Here is a 27,341-nt window from a genome sequence, read left to right on the forward strand (position 1 = left end):
TTTTTTCATATGATATTCCCCTGGTTGATTACCGGTGTATTGGTGCAGTTGATAACCCCGCCGGGACTACAGTGGGGTGCTAATACACACGTGTATGTGTTCAATACCCGATCCATGCTACAACGTGTAAGAACGGGAATTTCGGTAATTCTACCTTTTTAAGCTTGCGCACCTCTAATGGGCACATATCCAAATATAATTTAATTAATTATTTTCCTAATCAGCATCATTTCACTAAACTACATGCAAATTTGTAGGTAGGCTTTCCATGCTTAAAAAAAAATAAACCGATTTTTTCAAAACCACCCTCACGCTCGGCTTTTGTCAAGTTTATTTTCACCCCTGGGGTATATAAAAGTTCCACAATTCATTCAAATTTCCAAATATGGGCATGCAGTTGGTGTGTACAGATGCAGTAAAGGTGTTTAAAGTTTAAACAAGATAAAATAAGTATTATTCTACAGACATTTATTTTTTACAAATTTTAATCTATGGAATAGCGCCATGAAATGTAAGTGATTTCAGCCAAGTAAAAATTGGGTCGGTTAAAAACAAAGTGTCATAAAATTCAAAATAGTATCATTTAAGTTATATTTTAAACTTAGTTTTTATAAAAACACTATATACAGCAAAAATACAGCAAAAATACCAAAAAATAGACAGATTTACCGTTTATTTTTTGAAATAACAATAAAAATGCAACATGCATCATTCGTATTTTCAGCAGTAAATTAATCAATTTAGCCATAACGTTGTTTTAATTTTAAAATTGAAGGATGTGCATACAATTTTCAACATATTTAACAATAAACATAGCTTATGTGCTATATTAAATCAAATTACATTAGAAAAGAAATAAAACGCGTCGCAAAAAGTATGCGATGTCGGCAGGAATCGAACCTGCGCGGGAAAATCCCAAAAGATTTTTAATTCATCGCCTTACCCACTCGGCCACGACAACTTCACATCTGTTTAACCTTAAATTAGATATATATAAGTAAACAGGTAAAAAGGCTCGCTCGATCTTTGAAGAAATCGCGAAATCAGATGTTAATTGGATCAAAGTCAATAATTATAGTGACAATAATGTATTCTAAATGAATAAGTTAAACATATATCAAAATTCAAAGTTTGAAAAAATAAAATGCATCTCTCGGAAATAAGCGATCATTGAAGATCGGCAATGGCTTATGTATGAAGTGAAAGGACAGTTGAAAGTTTCCATTGTGCACGTTAATGATTCTGATAATATGGTGACAAAGGCAGCAGTCCTATGTAGTATTGTGTTTGACCGGAGAGTAGCGTGATCTGTGTCGGTGTTGGGCGCTCTGAGGGCGCAATCCGGCTACATAGGTACATAGGAACCTCTTGTGGCTATAGTCCATGGATCGGGTTCGGCAGAGAGGGAACATGATAATTTTTATATGTATGTTTTATATCTTAATTACCTAAACGTATATTTATCCTGGTAACTTATTTACTGAGGTTTGAGTTAGTCGCAATGATTGTAGATACGTTGTACTATATTTAGAAAGTATTTGGAGGACGAGTGGCACGGGCACGCGCTTTATTATCACTTATGCAAGGAACGCGTTTTGTTTATATACGTATTTTTGATATTCCGATATGCTTAAGGGAGGTAACTTATTCCAGTAAAACGCGATATTTTTTGCGATGCCTTTTTATAACTCTTGTTTAATTAATTACATACGAATATGCATCTAAATTTAAGATGATTTTTATCAGAAAAACATTTCGGAGAAAGATATATTGAGATTTTGATATTCCATAGAATGCGAGTCTCCATATATATTTTCTATTGCAGGGGAGGTAATTTAAAATGTTAAAGTCTCCGAATTGGTCTTTGTTGTATCTATTTACGTTTATTTTCAAGCTAATCGCGATTAAAAAAATAATTATTATTAGTATGTGTTCACATGGATATTGGTACGGATATATCGTGTTCATATAATTGTTACTACATCCATTTCATTCATCATTCAGGTCGGGCTACACAAATCTCGTGAAGAGGCCAGTAGGACCTGTAAACAAACTCTGATACACACACTCTTCACTCATCGTGGCGCTCTCGCATGTCTGAGGCGATATATAAGACCGATGTCATATATAATACTGTATACGTTAGTTTTTTCAGTTAATATGTTAGATTGCTTAGGACGCAATGAATATAGTGTATTTATATTTAATCGAAGTGAGCTCATTGTTGTTTCTGGCGGTATTCAATTTCTGGTAATAGTTTCGCGATTAAAGACGTCGGTTCTCGGTTAGGTGTGGAATGTTCTTATTTGTTAATGTGCCAAGTGCTTAAAGGCGGTTTATCGCACTTTTATTAGTCGGCGTTTCAAGAGAATGGGTAATAAATGCAAATCAGTAGGTGCTTAGAAGACTTAAGTACGGCAAGAACCACAACTCACTCTGCTAGGAACGATTACCACTGCCTGTCTGCAGCAGACGACAAAAGATTCTGCTCTAGCAGTGAATGTATATACCAGCTTGTAAACGCCATTGGCCAGTCTAGTGTTTATCATTAAAATATGCACATATTGGCTGCTTTCATGGAAAACGAGGCTTAATGCACGTCAAATAAGATTAGCCTGTGCACAATGATAAGCATTTGCAATGCGAACAAGCTAATCAAGGACGACAACAGCGAACAACTTCAGTGCCTTCAGCGCTTTGATTTATAATATACATTATGTCCTATGTTATATGGCGTATAGCTACTAATATATGTGTGTATAAAATATGTTAACCGTCTTTATTTTTTAAATAAATGAAATCATACTGAAACTCTACGAATTGAGGATTTACATGTTTTTATGAGCTGTCAAAGATTATTACAAACAACAATTATTATCTTTTTTAATGCAGACACTTTAAAAGACTGTGGGTGCGGACCCAGGATCCTGCGATAAATCAAACGGAAAGGTACTTTAGGTACTTAAGCTACGTTGATGAAACTCGGACATTGTTGACGCCCTGTCTTCAATAAATACTGTTTTTGAGTGAGGTAAAACTTACAAATGTATTTGTTAGCCAATTGACGTGTATCGTGGTATTTTGAAATTATTTTTAAAATAACTGGGCTAAGCATTGGTTTCGGTAGAAAAGTACTGCAACAATTTCGCTAGATTTGAACACATTTTAACACTCCGTATTATGATATTTTGATTCAATTTTTCATATTTATACCAAGTGAGTTTTCATTTGACCGCCTTGCGGATACAGATCCATTAGCATGTGCTTGTGTATTATAATAACAATTAATGAGTTAATTTACTACTTACAGTATCGTTATTTTCATCAACATCATCGTTTTCATCGTTATCATCATCATCATCATCAACATCATCATCATCTCATCATCATCATCATCATCATCATCATCATCATCATCATCATCATCATCATCATCATCATCATCATCATCATCATCATCATCATCATCATCATCATCATCATAATCATCATCATCATCATCATCATCATCATCATCATCATCATCATCATCATCATCATCATCATCATCATCATCATCATCATCATCATCATCATCATCGTCGTCATCATCGTCATCACCATCGTCATCATCATCATCATCATTATCATCGTCGTCGTCGTCGTCGTCGTCGTCGCCCTCGTCCTCGTCCTGCTCCTCCGCCTCCACTGCATCATCAGCAGCAGCATCGTCATCAGCAACAGCAGCATTATCGTCACTATCACCAACAACATCGTTATGGTCGTCATCGTCGTGATCATCATCATCAGTGTCATCATCATCATCATCATCGTCATTGTTATCGTCGTTGTTCTCCTCCTAGTCGTCGTCATCGTCATCATCGTCGTCATCGTCATTCTCATCATGAACAATTTCAACAACCGTAAAACCTATCGCTCAGCTCCTTTTTGAAGTGAATTCGGATGTTATATCAAATCTTTTTGATTAATAGAGTTTGCTGCTTAATGTATTAATAACTAAATAATAATGTTGATAATATTGAAAATAAATGGTTTCAATTTTATTTATCCGTTTAAGATGCAGTATTTGACCAAGTCAATTTGTCGCTAAAAGTATTCATTACACATTCAATCCAAAAAGCGTTACGAGTTGCTATTGGAACTATAATCGCATTCCGATAAAAATGGTGTCTGTATTAGGGCCTGTTTAATTTCTACGCTTTATTGCAATTCATAAAAATATTTTTAAGGGTACCGGTATATCTAGACACACTCTGTTATCCAACCAATCCTTGTGATCATAAACAAATAAACAATGAAATATAAATAATATTAGATGATAAAAAATGGTATCTTCCTTTTTGCTGTTGCTAGTTATCAACAGAGTAGCAAAACTTTTAAATATAAATTATATTCAATTCATAGCACGCTTAAAGATTTGAAGTTTATCTAAATCTATAAGCACAAACATATTTATGTTTATTAATACAAAGCTGTAGCAGTTTTCTGATTGCGCTTGAAAAGATGTGATTGCTGTTGTTGCATTAATAGTATCAATAGTTTGTATTTCCAAATTAGGTATTCCACCATACATTTTGTTTTTTAATCAGATGTCTTATAATTGGCATTGCAATATTTCAATAACGAATAATCAACACAATTGACTTTATGTATTTTTAATTGTTTATCCATATTATCATTAACACTTGAGGGAAAAATAAGCTGTGTCATTTTTTTATTTTTTATTTTACTTATGGTTCAGACAACTCTGCTTTTACTATATGCCGTAATAATTATAAGTTTCCGGTCACTTAAAGATATTGTTTTTCGTGTTGGAAAATTTAAATACGAAAAATATTAAGAGACAAGTGTGTAATGTTTGTTTGTCAATTATTTAATTGAAGTAGAAATAATACATCAATGCACATATTTTTATTGTGTTGTTCCCTTCGTTCTTTACTTTAAAAATACAACTTAACAGCTTTGCAATCAACTGAAATATTATATAAAAAGTAAAAACAATAAACGTTTGGCTTTCTTAATACGATATCATTTCAAACGCTGTTGGAAGGAACCATTGCTTATTAGAGGTTAACAAGGTAATTTACCCAAGTACGCAAATGTAATGGTCGATTGCCCTAATGCATGATTCTGTTTTATTACTTTAATCCGGTTGTAAAAATGCATGATCGAAGGGTCATCAGATAAGCAAAAACAGGGCCAAAATCTGATAAAATAGCGCTGTTTAACTAACTGTACGAAAATTCGTATGTCCGAAAATTTAGAATCATGAAAACATAAATATTTTGGCTTAAAAAGGAAATGTAAGAAAATTTAGAATGTAAGAGAAAATACGGTGGTTTTATGGTGTTTAAATCGATTAGAAATAGCAAAACCTAAAGACATTATCTCAAGAGTGATTTTCAAAAGATTTTATATGAATGTACACACACGGTAAAACTAGTCTATTAAAACGCAAAACCTTCATTGGTTCTCATGTTTTTAATATTTATTAAACATAGGTATTTGTGAACACTTGTTGTTATATAATATTGAAATGTACACGCATACTGAACATAAAATCATCAGCATAACGGCTAAGTTGGTTTTTACTAAGATTGCAATAGTGTTTATTTTATTATTATGAATCTTATGAGGATAATTTTGATAGTATGACACAGAGTATCTGAAGAAGATATATACACAATCCCATATGTTGTTGTTGTTGTTGTGGTTATTGTTTCAATATTTTTATGAGTATCATACATTCAATGACGAATAGCTATTAATTTGTCATACAAACACCATAATTATTATTGGATTGCGGAAATTAAACAAATCGATTCCCTAGTAACTGATATAATTGATACATTTTTTGAGCGACAATTTGAAACTAAATCTAGTATTATTTAAATTTGATTATTTAAATTGCAGACTTTTTTTATTAACCCCAATTAATGTGTACGCAACGTTTCTTTTATTTAAATCGCTGAGTACGAAGCATCAAGCTATTTTTTAATTAATTGACAGTGATCTTTAATGTATGTCAACATATAAATTGAAATCAATCTTAATTAAAGCTTGAGTGGTTGGTTTGTAATATGTTTTGTAAATGTTGCTGTAGGATTAGTATGCACAATAAATACTAACGCTCTGGCATATTGTGATGGTGATATGATTATATATTGCACACTGAATATGTGATGATGTTCTTGTGATAATTTTGAGGCAATAATTAGTTTTTGAATTAAGCTAGCTAATTTCAAATGAGATACAAACACATCCCAATCCTAAAATTATCAGTAAGTTATAGTATTGTTTGCCTCTAGGCGCATAATTAATTGAAGGCCTAGTTTATCTGTTAATCCTCGCCCCATGTGGTGTCCCAGTGGGTACACTGATATTAATACACGATGTATTGGTCCACAATTAAATCTCTTATAAAAACATGTCTCTCAGGTGACTGAAAAATGACTGTGTAAATACAACAAATACTACTACAACGGAGACTAAGATAACACATGTTACAATTAATTTGTCTTCCTTGCGTTTTTCTTATACGACAAACACTTCTAAAACAAAAAAGCAAAAAGCCGCTACTGCTTCTGCTTCGGCTACTCTTACTGCTACTGCTACTGCTGCCGCTGCCGCTGCCACTGCCGCTGCCGCTGCCACTGCCGCTGCCACTGCCGCTGCCACTGCCGCTGCCACCGCCACTGCCGCTGCCAGTGTTGCTGCTGCTACTGATAGTGCTACTGCTACTGCCACTGCTACTGCCACTGCCACTGCCGCTGCCACTGCCGCTGCTGCTGCTGCTACTGATAGTTCTACTGCTACTGCTGCTGCTTCTGCTGCTGTTGCTACTGCTACTGTTACTGCTACTGCTACTGATACGGCTACTGATACGGCTACTGCTACTGCTACTGCTACTGCTACTGCTACTGCTACTGCTACTGCTACTGCTACTGCTACTGCTACTGCTACTGCTACTGCTACTTCTACTGCTATTTCTACTTCTATTGCTAGTGCTACTGCTATGCTACTGCTACTGCTACTGATTCTGCTATTGCTGCTGCTGCTGCTGCTGCTACTGCTACTGCTACTGCTGCTGCTGCTACTGCTACTAATTATACAAATTCTCCTTCTACTTCTCTTTCTACTATTGCTAGCGATGCTTCATAATTTATTTTTAAATGTATCATTTTGTTAAAACAGAAAAGAACTGTTATATATATTTTCTTAAAGGTGTAAAGAATCTAAACTTTTCTGTGATTAAAGTTTTATTTAACTGGATTAGTATAGGCCACATAACAGACGCTATTGTACTGATTTGTACTAAACAACATTTTGTCATAATCAACAGTTTTAACATGCCGCAGTTTCCTTGGATGTTAACCTTTGATTGGACTTATGTATAAAACATTAACAAGGTAATTGTTGACAGTTTGTCCTGTCACAATTATATATTAGTTGAGCCAAACGTGTGATAAAGTTCCCTTTTGGGGTGGCGATAAATACTATTTATATTGTTCAACAGTGGGAGACTGAGAAAACATATGTTACAATTAATTTGTCTACTTTGCCTGCTTCTTCTTTATATATTTTTCTTGCTAATCGTTTAAGTTTAGTTTTAGTTAAGTAGGTATATCAATTTACATTTTTTGATAGATATTTATTTGGATAGTAATAGTATGTTTTATTTGACTTGACATCATTGAACCGGTTTATTCATTGATAAGATCGGGATCTCCACAGGTGTTTAATCTCGATTGTTAGGTGGGGAGAAGTGTCCGAATGATAATGTTGTCGTCGGCTTACGAATCACATTTCACAAGTTTTAGACAAATATGCATACGTTATAAACCTATTTTAAGTATTACATAGATAATAACTTATCTTTATTTTGATGAACTACGTTTAAGGTATAAAACTATAATTATCTATTTGTTGTGTGCCGCATACATACCATCTTGCTTTTTTAAATTTGATCACAACGGTCCGAAGTCATAAACATTCATTATGCATGGTTGCTAAAGCACAGTGTATACTAACTAACCTATGTTTAGTGTTGTTTGCTAGGGTTATTATTATTATTTTATTTATTTTTTATTTGGGGGGGGGGGGAGGGTTTTATAGAAGATTTCAACTAGTCCTTCAATTAACGAAAAAAAATATTGGTATAGGAAATATAAAAGAGTAATAGACAGCTTCATTCATGCTGTTCTATTATGGTGTTTTAACGCATATAATTATGTATGGTTGATGAAGCACATTGTATGCTACCGATGTTTATTATTGTTTGATGATGGTGTTAAGTTGGTGTTGCTGTTGTTGTTAATGATGATGATGAGGAGGAGGAGGAAGAAGAAGAAGAAGAAGAAGATGATGATGATGATGGTGGTGGTGGTAGTAGTAACGACGACGACGATGATGATGATTTTGATTATGATAATGAGATTTGAATTAAATTAATGAGCAAAGATTTTTCTTTTTAGCGGCCAAGTGCAGATATCTGCGCTCGGCCGCTGTAAGGGTTATGTAATATTTGCAATCTACATAGGAGTCAATAGCAGATACCAAGCACCATATGCTTATGAGAAACAAAAGCAAAATATTGGCAATCGCTGAAATCTCGAATATGACTTAATCATTTTATTAAATGAAAACCGGTAACTATTTTAAACTGTTATTATATTGCATCAACATAGCGTTGTTTATCCAAAAGACCATTGTTATAATTACAGGGACGTCAATAGGCCAAACTATTCAGGAAATATGATTTGAGTCGTCAAGGATAGATTTTGAGATCAATGTACGTCCGATGAGATTTTAAGGGAGTTGGAGGCGTAGGGACAGATTCGTTCGAGTACGCGATCATTTGAGAACAAATAATGTTAAAGCTTTATCGGAATTCCGGAAATTTGCGATTGGTACCGATTTTTCCTGGTTCTTTTTTATTGATTGATTCTGATAAGTTAGCGGCCGGCACGGACATGAATATTAACTGACGAAAACCTCTTCGCTACTTTCCGAAAATTTTCGACATGTTGCAAATATCCGTAATATTCCGCATTGTACTCACCAGAAATTGCAACTAGAAAGACTACAATAAATCAATTAGCTACGGCTCGGGCGGGGATTTACCTTTTATCCCTGTAAGGGACCTAATGCCCCAGACTACCGGCAATTTTTTCCGGAATTCGAACTTGATACACTTGATATCCCTGAATTAAATATTAATATCCGCAATTTTGATCTCTAAAGTGCTGACTGTTAGTATTGTATTTGACTGGAATGACTGTCGATTATGTGTTTTTAAGATTAAAACAAGCTTACGAAGAACTTTGTGTTTGCTTTTGTGTACGCTTTCTTTTTAAAAATGTATTGTCCGCCACGGACGCAACAATTGACCAAATGTACCAGATTGTGGTCTCTTTAAAGTGCTATGTTTTTACTGCCGTGATATCTTTAACGAACTACACATTATTGATCGTGGACGTTTTATACTCTTATTGAATCTGTTTCCCCAAAATATGCTCTTCTATTAGTAGATGTTTAGGTTACGATGTTCTAATTATAGATCTTACACGGCCAAGAAACACTAGATAGGTCTTTGCAAAGAGAGCTGTTGGATATCGTGAATGCGTTCAATGTAGCCTGTTTATTTCAGAAAGCTATGTGCAATGTTTTATGGGGATTTCTTTCAAATTGCCAATTGCAAAATTTGATTAATTCATTCGGACCTACAAGCGGGAAACTTCTTCATTAAAATTCAATGGGCTTTTAATAAGTTCGTTGAAAGGCCAAATTTGACGTTAAACAGCAACGCCGAAAAAATTGCTACTCAGTCTTCTTTATCACTTTTTTTGTAAGATTTACCAGTAGACGTTCTTCAGTGAAATTAAGCAAACACACAGTGCCGACAAGTATGGAAGGGTATTTAGGTAAAAATTACATCCTTCTTTGTGACTGTGTCATGATTCTTGATGGTACTTTCAATTAGTATGTAGACACCTTTTCATGCTTGATGACACTTACATCTTGCCTGATGTCCAATGTCTATTTGCATTCTGCTTAATGGTATCATGCATGTGTACAGATGCAACATTCTTGTTCGTTAATTGCATGCTGCATATGTGTATGTTGGCTTGTGCAGAGAGACTTGTGCAATAGGCGCAGTGCATAATGGAATCAAATATTAATGCGTTTAATAAATTAACGCGATGGCAAGATGTGAGTTTCACCCAAGCACAAAGCAACATACTATCATGCATGATACAATGATGTCAATTGACAGTCATTCCGAAATGCTACGGAGGACTACGTAATTTTACGGCGTATAACGGAAATTTTATGTTATAGGAGAAGTTGCGCACCTTTGTAAGATATTTGCTACTGAACCGAAATTAACCGCGTGTTTGTAGACTTACCTTTTTTTGGTTAATGACTAACCATCATTTTTGTACAGTAATTTACCTTCAATAACCAAAGAAAGTCTATGGATATATTTCAATATATGCTACTAATGCATGTATGCAGAGCTCCAGATAAGACGATTAAAGTCGTAAAAAATTGAATTAAATTTAGTAAAAAAGTAGACTTAAAATCTGTGCGTACGGTTACACATTGGAAAAATAAAATAAGAATTCAAAAATATGTGATCATGCGTAAAACTCAATATCAATGCATATAATGTAAACATTTTATCAATGAGTTCCCACTCTTCTAGGCCCTCATTACAATTATGAAATCAACAGCACTTTAACGTTATTATGAATAACAAACCATCTTTACAACAGTCGAAAAGCCGAACGTTTTCCATTATCTGGTCCTTTAATCGCAAAAAGTCTGCTGTAACCCGGCAATTGTCATGAGCTCTTCTTAGACTATAAACCTAAATGCGGATGTGCCAAAAATTATATTTACCTGAAAAAAAAGAATTAATAATAGACTTTAAGGCTTGATTATTATAGAGTGTAAACCAAGATTTTGCTGAAAAAGTTATCTGAAACTTTGCATGCATGTTGAGAGGAAATCGATTACATAATTTCAAATTTACTAGAGTACTTTTATATTGAACCACATAAAATGCTATAAAACTATAATATTGAAGTGCACATATAAACTTTATTATAGATGGGTAGGTATTTCGTGTCAATCTCTTTCACATATGAAAGAGCTGTTGGTCATGCTGCTTTAAGTACATATATATGCATGACACAATTTAGATTAAGCAAAATAAAACACTAGGTATTTGCCAAGAGTAAAAAATATACGAGCAGTAAGAGCGTAATTGTGCACAGCGAGACTTACTCATGTAGAATTGAAACTCTTATTGCTTTCTTGCGAAATAATTTCATGTGTCCGATATAATATGCAATATGCCCGGTGTTTTTTTTTGCGGATTAATGTTCCGTTTTAGATCCATAATTAACGAATGCCTCAATATTTTCAAAAATTAACACCGGAATAATGTTCACCGACATTTTTTCATACAGATTGGATATAAATATTAAAGAGCTTTACAAAAAAATACATTAAGCCCTGTTCTCCCGGCACACGTGCTGGACACACAGGTGGTTAGCGTGTGGCTATGCTAATCATTAGTGAAAACATCTTTTTGAATGATAAATAATCATATTAAAACGAAAAGCAAATTTTCTATAAAAAAAAATTCACTATCGATTTATATATAACAAGGTATCCAAGTCGAAATCATCCGAAAACGGGGTGCATCGTTTTAAGCAGCCATTACTAAATTAATTTTGCAGCGATTTTCATGACCCGGTCTTATTCAACGCAGAAATGAATTTTCTTTTAGGAAATGTATATATCTTGTTATATTTCTACCCATGCTGGGTCAAATTTTAAGAAATAAAGCTATACATAATTCGCTTGACCCAGTTGTGATCGATCAGACCGTATTTATGAATGAAATCTCCAGTTGTAAAGACACAACTCCGCATTAGAGCAATGAAATCACTCTTGTGTTTAAAATGTCAGTTGGTTGAAATGAATGTAAACAAAGGTTTCAAAATGCGCTGGACAGTTAGTTTTGATGCATAATGCAACGGCAAGCACGGTAAGAATGTTTTTTTCATACGTTTTATTGAATTATGGTATCGAGGTTCGTGAACTTTGCAGGGAAAATGCCCTTTTCCCCGTGAAGATTTCAGTCATGAATACTGTCTGATCGATCACAGCTGGGTCACGCGAGTTGTGTATCGTGTTATTTCTTAAAAGTTGACCCAGTATTTGTAAAAATATTGCAAGACATATACATTTCCAGAAAGGAAATTTATTTCTGCGTTGAATAAGACCAAGAGCGTGAAAATCGCTGCAAAATTGATGAAGTAATGGCTGTTTAAAACGATGCATCCCGTTTTCGGATGATTTCGAGTTGGATACCTTGTTGAATATATATTTAACTTATTTTTTTTTAAGAAAAGTTGATTTTTCGTTATAATATGATTACTTATCATTCCAAAATATGTTTTCACTAATTAGTAATATAGCCACACGCTAACCACCTGTGGCTGGACATTCACCTTTAAAAAACACTATACAAATTCAAGTACTTATGCACTTAATTGATTGTAAACAATGACGGTTGAAATCCGTGCGTGGGAATTTTTCTGGTAACCAAGAGCGACGTCAACGTTCATGACAAACCTGTTTATATGACATTTATTTATTGATTTTTTCCAACTTGATTGAAAATTATGTTTTATGATATTTTAATACATGTAGATGAAGTAGTTGTTTTCTCAACGAGGAGTACAATAGTTGTACATTACTAGACACGAGTACTTGTAACTTTCAGGTTTCTCTTTATACCACAGACATTATATAGTCATAAAATGATAAATATGTGTTTATAGAAATTGTAATTATAGCATGGTAAACAGACTAGAGAAATCTGAAAGTTTCACGCACAGGTCTGTGGCAATAGGGGTTTGGGCTACTTTATAAATATGAGGTCGTTATGCAATGCACATCGGTAGATTACGTCTACTGTAATTATTTGGACTAGGGAAGGGCCACAATTCCAACACATCAGCCCCGTTATGTCCTGAATAAAATACATGTATAATTTCTTGAGTGTCAATTGCATCTTACAAATATCAAAAACATTCACGGCAGTCAATTCATTGTGTAAACCTACTGGTCTTCATGGCAATAATGAACGTATTTAGTTTAATGGAGATTATATAACGAAGGGAACTAATTCAGCTTATTCAGTTTACTAGTCAAAATGATTCGGATGTTTTCGCTTTTTTTCCGAAAAGTAATTTATTCAACATACGGAAAATAAACGCGCGCCACCTGTTGTCATAATTTAGTAACTTGCATTCTGCTTACTGCCTGTTGCTAACTGCCGTTGTTAATGACGCTTAGTGGCAACACCGATTATGACTGGTTTCAGGAATAATTAACTAAAAAACATTGGATAGTCACCAAGCATGTTGAAACAATCATCACGTATAACCGATAGAGAACAAGCATGTTGGAACTGTCATGAAGCATGTTAGAATAAACATCACGCATAATGTAAATATTCATCATGAATGATGTAATGTTGCAGCAATCATCAAGTATAAACGAATAGACAACAAGCATGTTGGAATTGTCATAAAGCAAATTAGAATAAGCATCAGTCATAATGTAAATATTCACCACGAATGATGTAATTTTTACCTAAATATCCTTCCATAGACATGTGTTGTTACTAAAATAAACATTGAGATTTGAGCATTGGGAGTGACCTAATCATACTGTGCTTTAGCAGTATTACGGAATACCGTTAGTGCCATCGTGGTTACACATTAAAATCCAGAGGGCGAGAACGCGAGAACGCGAGAACGCGATAGTACGATAGTACGATGGCGACAATGTGACAATACGATGATGACAGGGTGACAATACGATGGCGACAATGCGATAGTACGATGGCGACAATGCGAGAACGCGATAATACGATGACGGCAATCAGACAGTGCGATGACGACAGTGCGACAATACGATGGCGACAGTGAGATAGTACGATGGCGACAATACTACAGTTCGATAGTGCGATAATACGATGACGACAGTGCGAAAATACGATGACGACAGTGCGACAATACGATGGCGATAGCCGACAGTGCGATAGTACGATGGTGCCAATGCGATAACGCGATAGTATGATGGCGGCAATTCGAAAATGCGATGGCGACAGTGCGACAATACGATGGCGACAATGCGATAGAACGATGGCGACAATGCGATGATACCACGGCGACAGTACGATATGACTATTTCATTGTCGCTCCGTATTATCGCATTGTCGCCATCGTATTGTCGCACTGTCGTCATCGTACTTTCGCGTTCTCGCATTCTCGCCCTCTGGATTTTAATGAGTAACCACGGTGGCCCTAACGGTATTTTGTACAGTAAAGTGCGTAAAATCTGGTTTGGAATAACACTTTAAATGCCGAAAACAGATGTTGAAAACCCGACTTTGTTTTATAAGTAGTAGTCTAAATATACAATGAGTTTTCCGAGCATTAAATAAACATATTAAAATAAAATTTATGTTCGTATCGGTTGAAGTTCTTGTTAATAGTAGAAGCAAAGAACATAATAAAACGCTGATTGGGCTTACTAATTTGAGGAAAAGAAAAAACACATCGCGCTATTATATATAACATATAACGCGCATCCGCAAAGTTCGAGCGCTCGTCTCGGTGCCGTCGTTTCCGGTGAAAGTTTCGCACAGGAGCTACCGAGTTTGGATATGAGACCACGAATCATATCTTGACTTTATATATCAGTCAGCGTAGAACCTGACCAGACTGCGCGGTTGGACAAGCTAGGATGGACCAACTTTGGCCGCATATGACATAAGACCCATTTTCGCATGACGCGGGTCATCTGACCTTTATAATGTGTATATAGCTTTGAATGGAATTTGCACATAGTTTTTGGCATGGACTTATTGTTATGTTAATGTGTTGCACGCTTTCAAAAGCAGAGGGCATATATAAGATCAATTATACTACGGAGTTAATTTTCTGTTGCAAAATGAAATGCAATAAAGATTGTTACTCAGCGGTGTGTACAGTATGACAGCGTTGTCTGTCTGCGATGCATCTATACTGGTTCTAAGCTGGCATACTCACCAATTGGACTCAACCATCTGCTCGAACAAGAAATGATAAATTCTACTAGCATAAACCTTTAATTGTATCTCATATTAAAAATATTCATCTTATTTATATTATTCAATTTATTATTCATAATTATAATTATTATTTCCTTTATTGTTGTTTTTCGCATTAAGAAACTTATTCGGCTTACGAAACTGAAAAATCCCATTTGAAAAAAATCCCATGGGTAAAAAATCACATGGGTAAAAAATCCCATGGGATTTTTTTGTTTTTTTTTAAACACGACTAAACGCATTAAAATATCGTAGTTGTTCATCATTTCATAAAATATGATGTTTCTGAAAGTTTCATGAATAAATCTCTCAAAATAAGAAAAAAATACCATGGGATTTTTTCTCCCATTTTAAAATGGGATTATTTTATTACTATATATATTTATATATATATATATATATATAATTGGCATAAAACCAATATACAGTCCTTAAATAACGTTAAAATAATTGCAAACGCAAATAAAACACGTTTTTTTTAAAGGTTCAAAATCCCATGGGATTTTAATCCCATTTGCAAATTATGGGAGAAAAAAATCCCATGGGAGAAAAAATCCCATTAACGTAACGTATGCGACAACGCGTTTTTTGAGTGAAAATAACCAATTATTAATCAACGATAATACTTTTATCGCATACTATGTCTCAAAGTAGCAAATCTTTAAGAAAAAGGGTACTTAAGTTTGCGAAATTTCGGTTTCGCAAAGTTTTTCCGGTGGCCGTTATTTCCCTAACTTTTACAACAGAAGACCAAGTATGTTAAATTTTTTGCAATTATTGAATGAAACTAAAAAAATGGTATCAATTCGTCTAGCTATTTTTTGCAACAAAGCTTTTAAACTCAGGGCTGACGATATATAAATATGTTATTTTATTTTTTGATGTGAAAGTATCTTTTCAAAAGTATATATATTCAATTCTTTAAATGTGAATTGTTCAAGTAATACATTTAAACACTCTTTGCAAATTAAGAGTCATCTCATATTTAAACAAACTAATCAGAATGTTTCCCATATAATGAATAGCCATATATTTCATATCAGAAATTGTTCAATAAATCCTATTTCACATTCCGGATCTACCGACAATGATTGTACTTTATAAGATTTCTCTTGTGTACCTATTGATGTTGTTCAAAACAATCTAGACGGTTTATGCAAAGAAAAATATTGGATACATAAATTAAAAACTATGATGCCAAGCGGTCTCAATAATAAACTGCCTATGACATATAGAACATAAACATAATTAACTTTTACATTTGATATTTGTCTATTACTAGGTTTTTTTATAGCGAGCTCGCTGAGCTGCCGTAGGCGGCTCGAGTAGCTCGCATTACGTTAACACTTGTATTGGACTGTAGATCTACACAGGTTGTTGTTTTGAAAAGTTTGGTATCCGCGCGCGCATAAATGTTCGAAGTAAATAACCAGCGACTCCTGATTGATCATAATGCTAAAATAGATAAAAATGATCAAATTTACGGATTTTAAATATTCTAAAATTCTTCTTTGTATTTATTGTTACTAAAGCGCTATATTTCGAATAAAGCATCAGCATTCTTCTTGTAAAACATTTGTCATCATTCCGGGACCTCCCCGTTTGATGACGTCATCACCACATTTATCTAAGTAACAAATGACGTCACCGCTGTGTGTGTACATAGCAAGTGTCAACAACGACGGCTACTAGCATGTTTTATTTAAAATGATGACAAAACAAGTAAGTGCTATTATTTATTGGACGATTGCCATTGAGGAACAAACACACGATTGGTGTGGCATGGACTCAGGTACCAAATTTTTCAAAGCAACAACGTGCACAGTCAAATACTTGATTTCATAATCATTGCTTATAGTGTATTTATTTTCCTTTCATTGTCTAAGTCGTGCATTACATTTAAATTTAAAGGTTGTAAATCACATTTGAGTATTATTTCAACATGACCAAACTTTATTATCTCATCATAGATATATATCAGTGGTTATATTCTAGATATCTATTCTCTTCTATTGAAAAAAATACCAGAATTTAGCTGAATTTTTATGCCTCACAAAATGGCAGGATTCAAACAAATATTGCTACCTTTGACTTGACAATATCTCATAGTGAGCGAGATAGTTTCCTTATTGATATCCGAGCTAACCTTTCTGGTAAAGAACATTCTAAATTATTTATTTGATAATTACCACAAATAGTGCAATAGTTATAGATACTATAAAATGTGATTTATTTAAGCAATCAAAAGGTGTGATCAAATGTGATTAATCATATTTAAAAAATAAATTCAATTAAAATGAAAATAACTTTGAGGTGGGTGACGTGACAGGCGCTACCTTTAGTACCTTTAGTACGGTGGCTGACTTGACAGTCTCTACCTTGAGTACGGTGGGTGACGTGATAGTCGCTACCTTGAGTACGGTGTGTGATGTGACAGTCGCTAACCAAAAAGACTTTTAAACAGTAGTTCGGAATATAAAAATTAATTAAATCCTAGTATTTTGGTACTTAAAAAGATATACTTACAAGTGTAAAATTATTAAAGTGTTTATCAATGGTATTAAATAACATGTTTTGGTGGGTGACATAATTATTGCTGACCTACATTGCATTTATTCCTCAATTACGGTAATTTGAAATTACTTTGACTTTAAATGCTCAAAAAGGAAAATTATACAAATATGCTGCCTGGCCCTTGTGAAATCTTAGTACAGTATACAACATGGAAAAATCATTGTTGATGCCAGTGACGATGATGTGCACCTGAAAATTTTAATTGAGAAGGTAGCAACAGTTAGATGTTCTAAATTTGTACATTGTATGTTCTAGTTGATTGTTTAGTGTTTTAAGAAGGTAATGCCAAGGACATACATACTAGATTAATATATGTCCTTGGTATATACCAATCTTTGTTTGCTGCACAATTTGTTGATAGTTTCATGTGTTGCGCAACTTTCACCTTCGATTTATGTTCTCTTCAGGTATACATACTTATCAAAGTATAGGTCACTTTATGGTTTTGATAATTACTTATAAAAATATTAGAGTTATTTAGTTACAAAGACTGTTATGCTCTTATCCGCAGTTGGTATTCGAACCATATATATTTTACCAGATTTTTGCAAAATAAGGTGATTTTATCTCAACTATTCACAGTCGGCAAATAAGCACCATTTTTACAAACATAAGCATTTGTGGGCTTGTCAAACATTATCTCATGCAAGCTTTTGAACTGACATCATACTGTTCTAAATCATAACAAAATATCAATTAAATGTTATTCTTTGTAAAAATTTCCTAAGCAAGGTAATCATGCTATAATACAGCATTGCAGTGTACATATATATTTTTCCAAAGGTCAGATAGCTTAATTGGTAGACCAACCCAGGCCAATATCATATGATCATTATCATCAGATGGCTCATGGGTGGATTCGGGTTCGAATCCCGATCTGACCTTCTTAGGTAAACCTGTGGTTACAAGGCTGGCAACTGATAGTGTGACAATCGCTTTTGGGCGGGGTTTTGGGCTAAAAGTTCTGTTCACCAGGTCACATGAAACCCTTAAATATGGTCCGTTTGTTGTTTAATTTCTGATTAACATAATAATTAAAAGTTCATTTCCTTATTTTTTTTATACCAGTGACTATATTATTACCAGTCTTTAAAAACTCCACGTACGTTCTTCTGTTAGAAAGTGCCCATAAAATATTTATTTAAATATCATCTTTATTAAAGTTTTTTGTTAGTTTCTTCTAATTAACATTAATCGAGGTCGCTTTGAGGCTTTGCCTTATTTCATATTAAATTTTATTATTACTAATAGGCTGTTTTATCATCAGTGATCCATCTTTGTATTATGTATTATGTAATAATATGTACTATATATGTACGCCGATCGTGTTTCCTTCTTTGTTAATGACCTTGACCTTTTTTTGCAGAGTGAACCTAATTCGGGATTGTTATTTGACGATATTGTGTTAACGCTTTTACTTTTTGCAGACAATATGGCAATGTTTGTGAAATCGCCAGATGAATTGCAAACCAATATCAATTTAGTGCACTCATATTGTAATACATGGGGACTTACGGTCAACACAGATTAAACTAAAATTACGGTTTTCAGAATAAGGGGCAGACTGTTAACAAAAGAAAAATGGAATTTTGATGGCACATCATTAATGGCTGTAGACGATTTTAATTATCTTAGCATTGTTTTTAATTACACCGATAATTTTAAGCTGAACCAAGAATATTTAGCAGGTTAAGCCATTAAGGCATTAAACGTACTATTGCAACCTTGTAAAAAGTGCGAACTAAAGCCAGAGGTATTGTGTCAACTCTTTGATTCATTTGTTGGTTCTATACTTAACTATTCAGCAGAGGTATGGGGATTCACGCAATCAAACGAGCTAGAGAGTATACACCTGAAATTTTGCAAACGTATTTTAAAACTTAAAACTAATACATTTAATGCGGGCGTATATGGGGAGTTAGGTTGATACCCTCTGTTCATTACAAGATTTATAAAAATGGTTAAATACTGGAGTAAAAGTATACATACAGATTATATTATTATTAAAAGGTTTATGAGCAGGTCAAAGCAGATTGTAACGATGGCTTAAAAAATTGGGTATATAATGCAAAGTTATTGCTAAGCAATCAGGGTTTCTCTTATATTCTTTACGACGCTTAAACCATGTTCTTACTAATTATGTACTTTTAAAAAACACTTTCCATTACGAATCATACCTCGAGAATTACTACCAACGAATGTTTTTCTGTAGGCTAAGACTATCGGTTCACCCACTCAGAATACAAACTGGTAGATATGGTAGAAATAGAATTGCTAGGGATCAGCGTTATTGTTTATTTTGTAATTCACATGATATTGAAGATGAATATCATTTTTATGCGTATATGTCCATTTTTAAAGGAGATACGCAAAAAATATGTACCAAAGTATTATTACAAACTCTCATCGATGTTAAATTTTTTGAAAATGTTGGGCATTGATAACAAAACCAAATTAAGTCAATGTCTCTTTTTATTAAATACGCATTCAATAAACGAAAATCATTGTAAAATGTAAGTTAATCCTCGTAAAAAGTACCGGTGAATACCGACGAACAAGTTTTTGCGATTCAATGCCGTTAAATTTCGGAACAGAAACGGATACTCAAGTGCACTCATGACCATAACATATAAAATTAATGTTATATTCGCAGTATGTTTTAGATACGCTTTGGTGTTTTATATTAAACGAGCGTAAATCACCAATAAGAAGATTGATATCGTTAACACTCTTTGATTATTTAGATGCCATTTTAAAATTATCAACCGTGACACTCCTCAAATGTTCCATGAGCACATGTATGAGCATTCCGGAATGTTCACTATATCAGTTGTTGATTTTACCATTGATTTATAAAATATAATTGATATTTATACAAATTGATCAGTTGTTCGACTTTTCAGTGTTGTGCATTGTACGTCATGCGTCGTGAACGTTTGGCTTGTTCACACTCTAGGGGCCACAGTGTTTGCTTTTTGTATTTACTTTGATGGCACTTGGTGTCAGCAGAATGTTTATCTTGACAATATCTAGGACCTGTTTGAATTAAGATCATGTCTGTAAACAAAAACAAAACTAAATTACCAAGTATAATCTTAGTTAAACCGCGTTAACACTTTACAATCCGCAAATGCCATAATACTCAAAACCGAGCCGATGAGATTATATCGAACAAGCAAACATGTATTACAATAATTGCAGTTATTTTCGTGTTTATGTGTTTATTTCCAAGCACTAGAAATTACGAAATTGTATATTCGATAGTCCTCGCTCAGCCAACCAGCACCGACGCAATGGTATGTGCTGAAATGTAAAGATTATAAACTGTTAAATATGAAACATATGGAGCACGTATTTTGTTTAAACTTGTTAACTGTAGTTCTCTTATAGTTCCTTACCACTAATAGTAATTCATAATCTGCATGACATAACAATGTCACTGTTTAAAATAACCTTTCAAAATAAAATAATAAATAACAATCGACAAAATGATTATAATAATTCGGTTACGCATATAAATCTACAACACAATATATTATTTATGTATTTCATAACGATTTGCAAGGGATCCGGTAATATCACATATTTAAATGTATGATTGCGCGTTTCTATTATTACCATATTCGCACAAGGGATGGTGGTGATCGCCAAGTGTGCTAAACAAACTATTACGTTCACATCTGAAATCGTCCCAGGTTCCATTGCTGTTAGGCAACAGCGCCACACAGTCCTCGGTATTTCCGTGTGTCACGTGTCCTGGCAACCAGTTCGTGTAGGAGGCCGACACACCTGCAGGTATATTATGGTATAGCCCCCTTTTGTTTACATATAATTGACATATTAACAAAATATATTAAATGGTCTTTCAATATTTATAAAAGTTACCCTGGTTAAAAAAAGTTGATTAAAGAAAAAGAACATTTGCAATTTTATTTTCATTCTTTTGAATTGAATATCAATATGTTTCATTAATAAAATGCGAGTGCTATCAATGTGATTAACATTACAATTAACCGACTATAAGCTTATTTGCTGTTAAAGTTTTTTATACTGAATCCTGATTATTTTACGAACTTTCATTTAACTGTTAAATGCTCTTGACTAATTATCCGATATGTCTATGAAAAACATAGAATGTATTACGATTTATCGGTATAAAACGTGAATATGCGGGTATAAAACCATAATAAGAACTGCACTGCGTTTGCTTACCGTCCGTCCACACAAACCGTCCCTCAACAGATGTGTCACTGAGTCCAATCCATGCTGGTGTTATTTGATTGTGTCTCCTCATGAAACCCTCTATGAATTGCTGCTCTGGGTCGTCGTTGATGTGCACAAGATGACCTCCACTCTGTTTACAGGTCTGCTCAGCTTTACTCCAAACCTCGAGGTTGCGGTACAAAGCGTAACAACTTTTACCAAATTGTGCAACAATTGCGGTAGTTCTGTGAGGACATGACTGTGTGTTACCTATTAGTGACATGATACATGTGAATATTAAACTAAAGAAAACCGTACAGATATGAAAACATGTTAAATGCGATCATATTTCAAATTTCAGTAAATGATTCATACCGCCCGCTTTATACGATACATACCATCCGTGTTTATCAAAGCATCTGGATTTATAGTTGTTGCTGCACCATCGACAGAATCTGCAATACATAGGTGAATGGGTATGGACATGCGACATTTATTGAATCCTAATGTCAAATATAGCAAAAACGCATATATTGGCTAGGATGTGATTTTACTTAACGTAGCAATAACAACTCATGTGTAAGTAAACTAATGCAGTATATTGTATAATGTGGTATTAATTTTTATCTGCCGGTACAATTTTTTTATACAATTTATTTACACGTTTTTGGAAACAGAAGATCCGTTTTGCCAAGAAGATATTATCACCTTCTTTTATATCGTCCGTAATAATAAAATCATACATCTGTCAAACTAGCTTTCAAAGAACCCATACATAAAATAAATAAAAGGTTATCATCAATCTTTATTGTTTTCATAAAAAAACATTTTGTAGTTTAGGCAAAATATATTTTAAAACAACCATTTAATAAACAACATAAGCATGATAAGGCCTTGGAAATAGTGCTTAAATGTTTTATCAGAATACAGCGGACTTTCATGGACATAATACTTGGCTGTTTTTGTACTTAATTGTCTGATTACCGAATTCACAAACGTATCCGAGATTTATGGCTTGGGATCCACTACAAAGCACATCCTCCCATTGTCCACCATGGGCTATCCAAATGGCTACACAATCTTCATCGCTTTGATGTGTTGACGCAATCCGACCAGGGTACCAGTGCGTATAGTTTACAGGATCTCCTAATGTCGCGAACAAATATATAGTACCAAAGGAAATAAAGACACATTTGAGTCAACTTAAGTATTAATTATTTTAAAATAAGAGTGCTGAAATATAAAATATATTAATATGTGTGTTTTTGGATTAATGAAATAATACTTATTTGAGTACAAATCCATGTTAATGTAAATAATATGAGATTTATGGCGTATTGATTGGGTTAAATTAAAAGTAAGTCCTACCTGAAGACCAAACAAAGTGTTCTTCTCTAATCTTATCGTTAAGCCCAATCCAAACATTTTCATCATGATATTGTCTGACGACCTGGTAGATTGTATTCTGTTGTTCGTCGTTCGCAATGTGGACTAAATGTCCGCCACGACTTTTGCAGTCACTTTCAGCGCTGGACCAAGACTTATTAACCGTTACAAGCTCGTAGCATGTCTGACGAATGTTGAACAATTTTCCATGGTGCGAAGCAGCATGCGAGAAAACAGCGGATGCGCAGCCGTAGTGAACTAGTTTTAAAAGTGTGTGATTAATTTAAAATAAATCATATCTTGTATCAATTTATTGTGCTTAGTTGTAAGTATTCTCAAAGTAAACTGTGATATTATATAGTAAGTACATTTTATTACGAAACAGACTTTTAGAGTTTGTAAACACTGTTTACTTCCTTGGGGTACGATGTCTGAACGTTTTGTCAAAAATGACCTACCACCGGTTGAAAAACTTTCATTTGGTGCCTTAATAACATTTAAAACGGCATAGGTACCACTATGAGTGGAAGCTGCTGTTGTAGACATTGATTGCGCAGATTTGGTTACAGCAGTTGCAGTTGTAGACATTGTTGGTGCAGATAGGGTAACCGCCGTTGCAGTTGTATACATTGTTGGTGCAGATGTGGTAATCGCAGTTGCAGTTGTAGACATTGTTGGGGCAGATGTGGTAACCGTAGTTACAGTTGTAGACATTGATGGTGAAGATGCGGTAGCCGCATCGGTCATTGTTGGTGGTGTACCTAAAATGGGAAATTTGTACATTTCCTCGCAGATCACCATACCATTATACCACCATGCCAGCATAATTCGATGCAAATTTATTAAAGCTTCTAATACAATATTGTATTCATAACTTAAAGGCGTGTATACACTCATATCAACAGTTCAATCTAAACATGATATTAAAAAACGTCATAATCTTGGCGTCATCTCATTTGAGCGAACAGAAAACAAAGATATAGAAACAAACTGACTATTATATATTTACTATATGCTTTACCCAAACCAAACAACGATGCAACACATTAGCGGCGTGTTCGTACAAGCAAACATAGGTTTAAAATTATGTTTGTTCACTTCTTTATATTATATTATATTGTGTTCATACAAACAAAAAGATGATCATATAATTACCCTTGTGTTCAACAAAACGTCAATAGTTTCACAACGCTGCATTCGTACAAACAAAACGACGATTTATATTATTACCACTGTGTCCTAACTGATTCCCAATACAACGTCGCAATTCTGTGAAGGAGCCTTTATGCACAAAACGTACCATTAATACACAATAGTTTTCCAATACATATTCGGCTTTGCAAATCATTTTAGATCAGATTTGGGTTTTTCCAAAAATTGGTCATAATGTTTTTGTCAACTACGGAAAGATAAAATCGTAAAAAAATGCGATATTTTATAATAATTTGTGGAAAAAGCGAAACAAATATAGGATAAATAGAATATTATGTGAGTTTTGGATAAAGATCACGTTTATCATGCTCGGCACGAACCAAAGTCGCGCTACCATGGTTCTAAGCCTCGCATGATAAACTTGTTCTTTATCCAAAACTCACATAATATTCTCTATATATAAATAACTAATGTATTCGTATGGCATATTTTCAGTCCGCCGCTCGTTTTTTTAGGGATATTAAACGTATGATTAATAAATCTGGCCAAGCATTATTTGTAATTTAAGTAATTTATGTTATTAAATTTAATTCTAATACGTACTTGATCGTGGAATATGATGGCATACCAAGCTTTGGTTCTTTTGTCCAAAACGTAGTTTGCCTGAATAGCGCAGCTATTATTCTCTAGATGACCAACTATAGTTGTGTTTGCTGACATCTTCAAACAAAACATACAAATACAGTTGCATTTTATTCAATACGTACAATAAAGTAACCCGATGCTGAGATTGGTAAACTATATAATAAGCCCATTCGTTGAATTGATAATCCCGCCGAATAAATTGTGTTTTAAATCTTGTATGGTATGTGTGATATAGCACAGAAAACCAAACAAAAAATGCATCTATGATACAAAAAGCGCAATATAAGTTTGATTTTCGTTTTAAAATGACCGACGAGCTAATGGATAAACATCGTGTATATATGTTTATATATATATATATATATATATATATATATATATATATATATATATATATATATATATATATACCTATGAAGTTCCATGTTGAAATATTGTATTGTTTCTAAGTTATAGCCCTGAAAAGTTACATCATACAAAATTTACAAAGGGCAATAGCTCTTATTTAAGAAAGTGTAAGATTATGGTTCTTGTACATGGTATTTTTCTCATTGATATATATACACCTATGAAGTTTTATGTTGAAATCTTATATGTTTTCTGAGATATAGCTCGGAAATATTTGTGACAGACGAAAGGACGGACTGACAACACCAAAACGCTATCTTTCCGCCTTCGGCGGGGGATAATAGCTGTACAAGTATTGCGAAAAAAACATGGCCATGGTACATGCCATATTGACAATAATTCTTAATTACAATTACACACTTATAATATTACAGCTGACATATAACTTACACAAAATATGTTCAAATCTCCGTATTTAGCCTTCAATCTTAATTTATAATATTACGAGAACATATATGAAGTTATGGATATATTGTTTCTATAAATAATTAATATGAGCAGGTATTTTCAACGACGCATAAACTGCTTACCGAATCACAAATGTCATTTCTTTGTCCATTGCTACAGATACAAATATAGTCGCCTGAAACAACTAAAACGTATCGGCTGGCGACTACAATCGAGATGAAACACAAAACCCACATCTGAAAATGTTAGAATAAGGCAAAATATAAAGGATTTGTTCATTTTTTACATTCTTTAGTTCCGTCGGCAAAATAATTCATTTGAAATATTTAAACAGGATGTTTTAATAATAAGTCTATTTTGTACATACCCTAAAATCCAATTATCATATTAATGGCTGTTGAAATAAGACAACAATATTCACCATGTCCACATGTTCAAACACAAGATAAAAGCCTTATCAAATCACGTTTGTTTGCTCCACAATTTCTCTTATCGTGTGGCGATGACCAGTTAGCGCTAACCCAATTTATTCAAATGACATTGGAAAATGATTCTTTAATTAGCATCGCTGCATCATGACAGTTGTTTCTCTATTACAGAAAAATTGTACATAAGCACTGAAAAGATTTCATTATATGAGAGATGTTAAAAGTTTGAACCCACCGTGTACGTTGACCTCTGTATTAATGATTAGCCACTTTGCAGTGATTGTTAATAAGCGAATATGGAAAAAATAACCGTTGCACGAAGAAACTAATTTATTGTATACTCTTCAGTGAAATAGAGAATTTGTTTTAGGAACCGTCTGTGTTTATCGACATCGACAATATTCTTCAACTGCGTTTTACTTGATCAACTAAATGAAATTTATGTAATTTCTGATAAATGTACCTGTGATCTAGATCACAATTTCAAATATTTATTTTATAGACAATCATTTGCTAATAAAGGTATTTATTTTATAGATCTAGGTTATCTTTATGAAGTAAGTAGATAGTGTTTCAACACAAATTTGTATCTCGTTTTGAGTCGTTTCTTATCATTTAAATGCCTCATAATATCTGACACATTGTATTATTTAGACTACTTGCAATGTTATGATTTACTGAATGCTCTGTTTTCTTGTTACAAACGTGTATTGTGACTTATATTTCGAATAAAAAAGCTTTCTGATATTACAAGTAGAACAACAGTCGTTGCCGCTAGGACAACATAACGTTGACTGATAAGAAAGTTACTGAATCTCCTAGACCAAAGGTTAAACAAAAATATGATTTCGAAGTAATGTCATCTTATTCGACTCATCCACTAATCGAACCCACCAAATAATCAAGCAAAATCTTCTATATAAAACTTAAACCGAAGCCAATATTATATAGGTACA

At 33.7% G+C, this 27,341-nt stretch overlaps 1 protein-coding gene across 3 annotated transcripts; it reads right to left on the minus strand.

The window, feature by feature from the left end:
* Nucleotides 1-20,284: 20,284 nt before the first annotated feature.
* LOC127882301 (macrophage mannose receptor 1-like) lies at nt 20,285-26,536 on the minus strand. Of its 3 annotated transcripts, none has more exons than XM_052430866.1 (11): nt 26,379-26,536; nt 26,080-26,193; nt 25,094-25,216; nt 24,575-24,638; nt 23,803-24,105; nt 23,327-23,602; nt 22,943-23,104; nt 22,357-22,413; nt 21,968-22,228; nt 21,374-21,544; nt 20,285-21,058 (listed from the first exon to the last, which is right to left on the minus strand). In XM_052430866.1, exons 1-11 carry the CDS (start codon nt 26,379-26,381, stop codon nt 21,027-21,029), a joined length of 1,566 nt encoding a protein of 521 aa, XP_052286826.1. In that variant the 5' UTR covers nt 26,382-26,536; the 3' UTR covers nt 20,285-21,026. The 3 variants fall into 3 exon arrangements, with proteins under 3 accessions (XP_052286826.1, XP_052286827.1, XP_052286828.1); XM_052430867.1 differs by having other exon boundaries at nt 20,288-21,058; nt 26,325-26,533; XM_052430868.1 differs by having other exon boundaries at nt 20,289-21,058; nt 23,860-24,105; nt 26,379-26,530.
* Nucleotides 26,537-27,341: the final 805 nt, after the last annotated feature.

Source organism: Dreissena polymorpha, chromosome 5 (genome assembly GCF_020536995.1).
Source record: "Dreissena polymorpha isolate Duluth1 chromosome 5, UMN_Dpol_1.0, whole genome shotgun sequence".
In the NCBI taxonomy this organism is placed as follows: Eukaryota; Metazoa; Mollusca; class Bivalvia; order Myida; family Dreissenidae; genus Dreissena; species Dreissena polymorpha.